The sequence below is a fragment of the Montipora foliosa genome, chromosome 10 (genome assembly GCF_036669935.1).
Source record: "Montipora foliosa isolate CH-2021 chromosome 10, ASM3666993v2, whole genome shotgun sequence".
Taxonomy (NCBI): domain Eukaryota; kingdom Metazoa; phylum Cnidaria; class Anthozoa; order Scleractinia; family Acroporidae; genus Montipora; species Montipora foliosa.
Genome location: NC_090878.1, coordinates 1,898,625 through 1,908,624, shown reverse-complemented (window position 1 = coordinate 1,908,624; position 10,000 = coordinate 1,898,625). Strand labels below are relative to the sequence as shown.

The window sequence follows — 10,000 nt, the reverse complement described above, 5'->3', positions numbered from 1 at the left end:
CAGTGAACTTAGACAAAGTTTCAAATTCCAATGCTACTTCAATGCTACTGTGGTAGTTAGTACCGCCTTTATGGAGGGATGTTTAAGCGTTTGCACACCAGATAAAAGACAAAAGTTACATGACTTAGTTTGTCTCTGGCCTGGAAATACCAAAGATTCCAGTGGCTGTATAAGACATGGTGATCCCTTCCTGGATGATTGTTGTCAGAAAAATCTTAAAGAAGTATATTTCCACAAGCATGAAGATGGATCTGCTCTGTTCGATTTTGTCACCAAATATGGACCGATATCAACTTGTGGCAGTTTTACCCAGTTCAACATAACAAGTTCTTTTACTGGGGCAGGGTTATCATCACAGAACATTTGTACCATCATGAGCACTGGGACAGGTGGGTCAATGATTTGAAATTTAGTACCAGCTTAATGTACTCAAAAATGTCAGTGGCAAATATTACTAGCACCTGTTGTGGATTATTGTTGTCCTGCAGACTTAATTATTATTATAATTGCGGGCTTGGAAAAGCTACGCTTCAGATACGTTCTCCATGGTGTTGGGGGCATTACTAAACACAGGAACGGAACGGAATATACTAGGAATAAATCAGAATATGCCGGAACAAGGCGGAATGACTCTGGAATAAAACCGAATGACACCGGAATGAGACGGAATGAACAAGAATGGTGCAGGAAAATACCGGAACGAGGCGGAATGACACCAGAATTAAGCTGATTAGCGTGAACCAGAATGACAAGGGAACAAAACGTAATTTTTCATCATTCTAGACTGTGAATGAATGAGTATGAAGAATAGAGAGACTGACAGAAAGAAAAAAACAGTTAACATTAATTAAAGGGGAAGTAACAAGGCTTGGAACGAGTCACAATATGTTGCCACAATTTGGAAAGCGGTCCACTCACTTTTTGTTCGGCAGAAAGAAAAGAATTAATATTCTTGTTGTATATATATTATCAGCAATTGATCTTTTTTCTGTGCTTCTGACTCTTCTTCTTCAAAGAAGGAAACACTGCGTTCAGGTTTGATGGCATTATTGCCAACAAGCGGGAAGAGAAAAAGAGTTTTCCGGTTTGCGCGAAGCTATTCCCGTATATCTCCATCACGTGTGAGTCGTGGGAAACAGGCAAGCAGCAACGGTAATTAGTTTGTGGTTCGCTGAACTTGATTGTGATCGGTCAATACACAATTGACCTGTCAGGATGAAATAACAATGTTCACGGGTTTTTTGACTTGCACAGTGAAAGCCGCCTCCGAGATCCATAGAAAAAAACAATTAGAATGACATTCTGTTTCTCTTGCTACTGTATTTGTTCACGAAAAAACATATTACTTCCTCAACAAACAATTAGTCATTTAGCGACGCTCTTCTTAGAATGATTGGGACCACAACGTCGTATCATGTATTAGCAATAATTATTGTGGTACCAAACGAAACACGAATTATTGCTGAACAAGATACAGTCATTATTGTGACGTAATATGTCACCGCGGCAACTGTAAAAACACCCTTTATTTTGTCTTCTAAGTGTTGAAACCCTTTCGGGCCTCCTTAAATAGATTTGTTGCAAGGTTACGAGTCAGTTAGAACAGTTGCATGTTGTTACGGAATAACAGAGATTCCATCCAACCCTCCCGTTTTGGCTGGAAAGCTCCCGTTTTGGCTGGAAAGCTCCCATTTTCGCCGAATATATATTTCCGGCCTCCCTTTTTCGCTTAATATTCTCCCGGTTTTTGAAACTCTTCCTAGCCAAAGAAAGATGTTTTCTTTCTCAGGGCCACACTGCCTCCTTCAATTTTCCTCTTGAAATGTGGCCTTTGGCATGCTTGAATCAACATTGTTATGGGGGAAGGGGGAAAAGCGGGAATTGTCCCAACAGTTTTGACCAGGATTGGTGTGACGTAAAAACATTTCGTTGTTATGTACAGGAGGATTTTTGTTTCTTCTCGTAAACGTGCTTGTGGGGATTACTCTCACGTCACGCGGAAGCAGCATGTCCCTCCAACTCAATGCAAAATCCCCACTCCACAGTTTTTCCAACCTTCCAAAAGAGCTTCAGAAAAGCTTGATCTCAAGGGAAAACGACTTGTGTCAGCCCGACAGTATGTGATTAGATATATTAAATGTTGATCTTCGCTCTGTAATGAAGTGATTGCAGAGACAGACGCCATGACTGTTTAAAGTAATACATGCGTTGACTGACACAATTATACCATACAACTAGCAATTAGCAATTATTCAAACTCAGTAAGAAAACCACTTTTAAAGGATGTGTGTCCCAAGACATTTGCCACTGATTGTAGATTTAAAAATATAGGTATATTATACCAGAAAGAACTGGTATGAAAAATTCGTAATTTTATTAACAACAAATAAAGTAGATAAAAGATTGTGGCAAATAGTTGCAAAACGGAAAAGTTGCGAGAAAACGAAAAATGTTAAAAAGTTTGAAGGAAGCTCCATTTTAGTTTTTGTTTAAAGAGACCAATTAACATTTTGCAATTAAAGTGGCATGAGCGGTGTTGACGTTCAGAGAGAAAAGTTTCGTTTATGTCCTCTACGTATAACCTCGAATGTGGTCATTTTACGTCATTGTCAGGACCAGAACGGGAAAACGTAAAACGCTTGTGCAGAGCGTGAAAAGCCATTGTTTCCGTTCAATAAACCTGTTTTTAACCTATGGCGCACCCTTAGCCGTGGTCGTCGCGCTTGCTCAAACATTTTGTGTGTAAGTTGGTGACGTGGTCCATTGGCCAGGCGTTGGACTAATGCTTGTGACTCGATCGAGTTCAAATCCTGCACCGTCCTCAAGGATGTAACCCCTCTACGCCTGTAAGAAACCAACTGGTTGTCTCCTGTCATTTTAGGTCCCTTCAAGTGGAGTGCCTGTTAACTTTCCCGATAGTTATGCGTTGCGAGACAAGTCGCACGAATCATTGTCCAATGTAACATACAACGGCTAAAAATGTTGCGAGACCAGTTGCAGAAACCGAGGCGGAAAGTAAAATTGAGTCTGCTTAACAATGTATTGAGCTTGTGAGGAGAGGATTTATATCAATCACTCTTGGGAGTCAAATGGTTAAAGTGCCCCTAACCACAAAATATTTTTTTCGCTAAAATGAATCTTTGCACCTGTTCGAAACGCATCGCGGCCAGTTTTTCCTTTTTCTAACAAATCCTGCAATTCTATAGGCTTCAAAAGTTGCGAAAATCCAAGCATCTTTTGTTCACGACCGAGTCAGAAGGGAGTGGGTCTATTCCTGATTTGACGTCACAAACTGATTTACATCGCATTAAAACTCTTTGTAAATATGCATACAAAGTAGATTGTGACGTCAAATCAGGAACAGACCCACTCCCCTTCTGACTCGGTCGTGAACAAAAGCTGCTTGGATTTTCGCAACTTTTGAAGCCTATATAATTGCAGGATTTGTTAGAAAAAGGAAAAAATGGCCGCAAGGCGTTTCGAACGGGTGCAAAGATTCATTTTAGCAAAAAATATATTTTGGGGTGAGGGGCACTTTAAACAACACAAGAGATTATATCCATATAAGCCTAAAGTCTTGTGTATGTAATGTACAATTAATTAATGGCGTTCGTACCTTTTTTATCACAGACCTTTCGATGCGTCCGTGGGAAGTTGGCAGCGAATACTCGCAGAATACGAAACTATTTGGCAATTTTGGGGTGATTGGGCACAAAGTAACGCCTCTTCATCTGGAAGCAAAGAACGACGTCAAGATTTCATTACTGTCCTCTACCTTTCAAGCATCACCATCATCATCAATTCCGTCTTATCCATCTAAAGACGTGCGTGGCAGCACTCTGATTCCTGTCATAATCACAGCTGTTTCAATTGAAATAACATTTTTGATCATTTGGATTTTTGTACGCTATACGAAAAAAAGATACCAGAGGTCTTCACTAATAGGTTTATGTCTGCGAAAATCCTTTCAGCAAGACTTCAGTGTTCCGGACGTGTGTGGTCCAGGCATGTGTGTTCCAGACATGTGTGTTCCAGAACAACGCCTCTGCTTTGCTAAGTTGCCTCTGGAAGATGCGAGTGTGACAGAGCTGGAAATGGAGCGTGTGAGATCCTGGTTGAGTGATAATCCTGATTCAGAAGCATTTGTTTCGGCCCCGTTTGCAGGTGAGGCCTGTGTGGTATTCGGTGAGTGAATTCTCTCTTCCAATGATATGCTTACGCTTTGCTTGTTTATTTAAAGTCCTGCTCGTCTCTTTGGGATGTTGTTCATGCCAGACTGGATTTTCTTAAGGGTTTAAAATGGTACCACAATAAAAAATATCAATTTTTTTCGTTCAGATTTCAAAACTATGTTGCCTAAACACCACGCACCAGTGGCTCAGTTGGTTGAGCACCAGGCTACCATGTGCGAGGTCACGAGTTCGACTCCGCCCGTACCAACACTCAGGGTCTTTAAATAACTGAGGAGAAAGTGCTGCCTTTGTAATTACACCCGCAAATAGTTCGACTTTCAAGTTTTCTCGGATAAAGACTGTAAACCGAAGACCCCGTCTCACAAATATCTTCCGTGTTCATAAATTCCCTGTGGGACGTTAAGAGTAGGGGATGAAATTACCGTTGATGTGGTTGTCCTCTGTGTGTATATGGGTGGGTGGGTACAGCAGGTCCACATCAGCTGAATAGCAGCCAGAAACTTCAACCTACTCAAACAAATAAATAAACGAATTGACCCAAGTTTTAAGCCTTAATTTCAAAAAGCCACTTGCATATTTTAACTTGAATTTTCCAATTTAATGGTCCGCCATTACTAACTTTAAAATCTTGAGAGAGCTGGATCGAGGAGCAAATGACGTTAAAGACTCACTAGTTTAAGGTTGCAATGCGTTTATACGCGACCGAATTAATATGCAGATCTCGGGCTTTCAGATTTTTAAATTCGTGTTTTGCATGCACGATAAACTGGGTTTACACGCTGAAACTTTCAGTTATCGAGTGAACGACGTCACTTTTCCCTTGATCAAACCCTCTGGGGTCCAGTCGGTCAGTTTTGAACGTGAGTAATCAGTGGCGGAACGTGAAATCCAAAACTTACACTCGAAATAAACAACCTTTGGATAAAAATCAAAGCTCAAGATTTTACCTGGCAGATGTGAAGCAAACACACTTTCAAAATCTGAAGGAAAAAAGGAAGTTATTTTTTGATCATAGTACCACTTTAAGGAAAAGGATGGTATTTGAGAAGAGGCTTATGTCAATGAGAAGTGATCACTTAACTTTGATGTCAACATTAGCGAGTGAAAAACAAGAAAAAGAAAACGGTTATTAGTATATTACATTTAGTCTTCGTGGCATTCCTTTTGATCTTCTGCTTCCTTTTCCTTTTTTTGTTTTATGGTTCCTAGATGCATCAAAAGCCTCGGCCATTACGGAAAAACGAAGCTGTCGAATTTAACTGGTATGCTGGAAAGTCTTCCAAGGGTAAAGGAAAGCAGCTTGGTCAATAGCTTTAAGGCTGCAAACATCCGAAATTGAGGCAATTGATTCAAGAAAAGCACACAAGAGTGTCTGAAAGATGTTATCATATGTTGCTGTCATGGAAAGAAATGAATATTCATCGAGCAACACACGAGGTTCTTGAAGAAGGATTTTGTTCAGTGAATCGTACTGACCTCGCAGAAAAGTACTGCTTCACACGTGCAAGCTATTCGATGTTGTGATAGTCGGATGATATACTGGCAGTTGTTAAATGCATGATACAGCCTTTGTCTAAAATAGGCAAGGACAACCGCCGGATTTGTTACGTCTGACGTGCCAATGAATGCAGTCTCCCATCGATTTGAAGATACCGATTATCCAAAGTTAGACTGGAGGCGTCTTACCGTTAACAATTTAGAATTTTCTACGATTTCTACCTTTTGTAGGGCCTAATATCTCAATTTGAAAGCCAGCGATTGCAACTTTTCCTGTCTGTTTTCAGTATCTATTCTTTCATGTTTTCGTAAATTTTCGTGACCATAAATAGCTTCTTATCTCAGACCTCTTATATCATTCAGAAGGATTAGAACATCTTTTACCCCTCCAAAGGCTGAGGATGTAACTGCAAGGTATTATTGACATTTCTCGGTTAACCTCAGACTTATCCTTTCGTCATGTTGTAGTATAAAGCTCTTTCTCTCAGTCGTAATTTTCGTGGAAACGTCTCCTCGTCAACGCTCTTGTGTATATAATTTAGTCCGAAATTATCATGAAATTGGAAAAGATATCCCTTGTATACATTTGTAATTGTGGGCTACACCTTAAGCTTAGCCGAAATTTTTCTCTTCATCGAGTACTGCATTCATCTTAAAGTTTTTTTTTTTTTCGTAGAACTGCTTTGTGCCAAACTAGTTTTTAGGTTCTGGTTCAGCCTTTCGATATCCCATGTATAAATGTAAAGTAAATGTCATTCTTGAAAAAGGACTTTTCCGGGGAGTTTTTTTCTCTATATTAATGGTTAGGAGCTAGTGACTGCCGTCCCTAAAAGAGGAAACAACTCTGACACTGAAAAAGGAGTATCCAAGGTTGAATTCTGACATAAGTTGTATATAGTGTAAAGAAATTACTTTGATATGATGTCGAATTTGTAAATATTTCAGACGAGTAGTGTAAAGTGGTTAAGATTATCCTTTGCATGCGTCATTTGTGCGAAGTAAAATGTTGGACAGAGATATTTGAGTATATTGGAGCGATTGTATATAATTGGACTTCTTATTCAATCTCCGTTTTGTGTGCATCCGGGGCTCGTCGATTTGTTTTGAAATATGCCACGGAGGTCGTCGCTTGTGCAGTTGGCAAAGGCGACATTAAAGAAATGATGTATTGGGGAAAACGTCTTTCAATGATCTTGGTTGAAAGGACTTTAACCAATTTGCTAAACGTCGTACAGTATTTAGCTTGGGGTGACAGCTGACACTTTAAAGAGACCAAATAAAGTAAAATTTACTATATTTGAAATATCCTAATTAAAATTAGGGAAAAACCTAACATGAAATGCACAGATATCATAAGAAGCTATTTGACAAAAATGGGAGGTGTGCCGAGTGAGGAGTCCGGCTGAAGGGAGCGGGATGCAGAAGGTAAACAGCCCCCAACCTTGATCCTTTTAAACTTAACGTTTCCCAAAACCGGTTAATTTAGTGTTCTCACTGAAGTGATCAGCAAACGAGTCATCGCGCAGAATGGCCGGACATCGTCATCGCGCGAGTTCAACGCTATCCACTGTTTTAGTATATACTAATTAACAATTATTCGCCGAAGGCGAAGTGATTATCGGTGAATATTCACCTATAATCACTGAGCCTGAGGCGAATAATTGTTTTAGTATAAATGCACAGGTGATTATTTCAAAAAAGAAAAAAAAAAAAATTTCAACATTTCACTTACAGTGGCAAAACGACTACTGGCAGCCATTTTGTCCGTCGAGGTGATTATCGGCTGATAATCCGAGATAGCGAGCCAATGAGAGCGCGCGATTTTGTATAATCACCTGTGTATTTATACTAACAAAGGATATTCAGAGTTTTAGCCAACCCATTCTCGACCTTGAATCAACGATTATCGTTAATTCGTAATTTGCTCCGTACTATTATCGTTAATTTAGAAGACTGAAAACTTGATATGGATTATTGGAAATGGTCCATATGTTTTTGAAAAGACAACCCAAGTGTATGGACATAGGACTCGAACATGGGAATGTTGATAACCCGTCACCGAACCAATTGACCACTCACTCCGCTAGCTACTCAGGGACATTATATAATGCTGTATCATCACTCGGCAACAAACTATATGAAACACTGCAAAAGGTTCGGTTTCCAAACTTCACGACAAAGCTAAAAATCATCAGTTATTAGAAAGCTTGGGCCTAAATTTTTAATCTAGCTTAAGCCTAATAATTCTTCAGCAGCAATATTATATGGGAGACTTAAATAAATGCTTTTTTGAAAGTTTGGTGTCTTGATCTTCAGTGGTGAAGCGGAAAGAAGCAGTTCCCATAGAGTTGAAGCTCTGGGTTCAAATCCAATCCACGGATACGTTCTTTTATTTTCTTATTTTCTCCTTCATTACGGCTACATGTATGCTATTATTTTCTCTGCTACCACAAGTCCTGGGACACATTGTTTTAAATAAACGATAATAGTAAATTCAAAGCAAATTACGATCTAACAGTAATCGTTAACTTAGAGAAGAAATCATGTTGGTTTGAGCACGCCTTCAACGCAATCTCGACCCCAGGGCTCTTCTCTTGGTCGATCCGAGGCTCTGGCGACGAGAATGGCCTTCAACGCTCTCCACTGGTTTAGTATATAATAATTTCGGATAGAGAGAAATCAAAAGACGAGAGTCGAAGATCTTTTGATAGAGCAAGCGCAGCGTAATCCCGTTCAAGCCTGGTTTTTTTCTCAACCTTGCTTACAACTGCTTAATTAACCCCTTTATTCGCAAGATCGAAACATTCCTTCTCCCAATTAGTACTGTAGAATTCTTTGTTAGGCAGTCATGAGAATTCATTGTTATATCATGATCACACCTCTTAACCTGATAATACTCTTCATTCTCAATACCCGTCTGACTGACATTTTATTGAAATTTTGACGAGAATTTACATACCGATCACTCCTGGGAGTCAAAGTTGCTAATTTAAAGGGGCACTGTCATACTTAATTTGCTGTTTTTAGTTCAAAAATGGGTAAAAATCTAAATTAGTACTTTAGCTCACACGTGCAACATTCCTGACAACCCACTGACAAGATATGAAAAATTTTTATAGCACAAAGAGCTATTCGTATTTAAGTTTTGGTGTCTTTCTGAAGACACTGTCTCCCAGTTTTTTCAAGTTTCAATCCATTTCCATCCTCTCCATCCTTGGCTGCAAACAACAAGCAATATCTTCAGTGCGCTTCGATGATCATTGGCAATAAAACTACGGCATTCTTTTTTGGTTTTCATTGATGCAAGGAAGCCTTTTAGTGTTTTCATTTTGACTAAGATAGCGTGCCACTGCCCCTTTAACTCCGGTGATCTTTCTAAATTTCATTTCATGTCGTCTCCTCAGTTCAAATAATTAATTAATATATGACATTTCATACATTCTAAAACCCCAGCTTTTTCCTTGTTCCTAACAATGGCAAAAATGGAAATGATTTCCCTGAACCTTGATCCTGTTCTTTTGGTCTTACACCATTCGTTATTTAAGAGCTTGATTTTAACCATTTGACACCCAGGAGTGATTGGCATGCAAATTCTCCTCATAATTACTGGGTTGCCAAACCCAGTCGGAATCTGCGTCTCATTTTTCCGTTTTATTATTTTTTTCCGTGTCATGAAAAGTCTTGCCTGTCACTCCCCTGCTTAGTGGTGTCTTCGTATATAGAGTCTTCTGTGCGTATTTTGTTAGGTTTGAGGGGGCTGGGGTAATGCGTAGATTTCTCTGGTGCACACAGGAGAACATTTAATTAACCTGCATTGGCGTCGAAAGTCATTGTAACGCGAATGGCTGTGTTACTGCACTACCACACGTACGCAATGCATGCCTATTTGTTCTAATAAAAATGACAGGAAGTTTTTCTTTTTGACAAATGATTAATAGGCTGGTAGCCAGGTTTTTGACCTCAGAAAAAGATCTGTTTCGTTGTATGAACGTGTGAACCAAAGGGCCTCGACTTCTGGGTGACCCCTTAAATAGTCTTAATGACCCCCGACTTGAAAAAACTGCCTGGAACGCTGCAGTTCAATTCCATCTAACTCAGTCCCTTCTGTTTTTGAGTAACACATATTACAGGCAACTCAGTGTACGCTCGTGTAGCGTCTAGTTTCAATGAAATGTTGGTCAGGCAGGTGTTGAGAATGAAGATAATTATCAGCTTAAGAGGTGTGATCTTGATTTAACACCAAATTCTCATGACTACTCAACAAAGAAATCCATGGTACTTGTTAGGAGAATTAAAGTTTCGATCGCGGG

The 10,000-nt window shown here is 39.6% G+C and overlaps 1 protein-coding gene across 1 annotated transcript in view; it reads left to right on the top strand.

The window, feature by feature from the left end:
* The window catches only part of LOC137972970 (uncharacterized), a 40,873-nt gene extending 34,166 nt beyond the window's left edge, over window positions 1–6,707 (top strand). Inside the window, exons 16-18 of the mRNA XM_068819662.1 lie at window positions 1–389; window positions 3,631–4,164; window positions 5,403–6,707. The exon at window positions 1–389 is cut by the window's left edge and continues 22 nt beyond it. Of these exons, the coding sequence (XP_068675763.1) occupies window positions 1–389; window positions 3,631–4,164; window positions 5,403–5,452 (973 nt within the window). The 3' untranslated portion in view covers window positions 5,453–6,707. The remainder of the gene's footprint in view (window positions 390–3,630; window positions 4,165–5,402) is intronic.
* The last annotated feature ends 3,293 nt before the right edge of the window (window positions 6,708–10,000 follow it).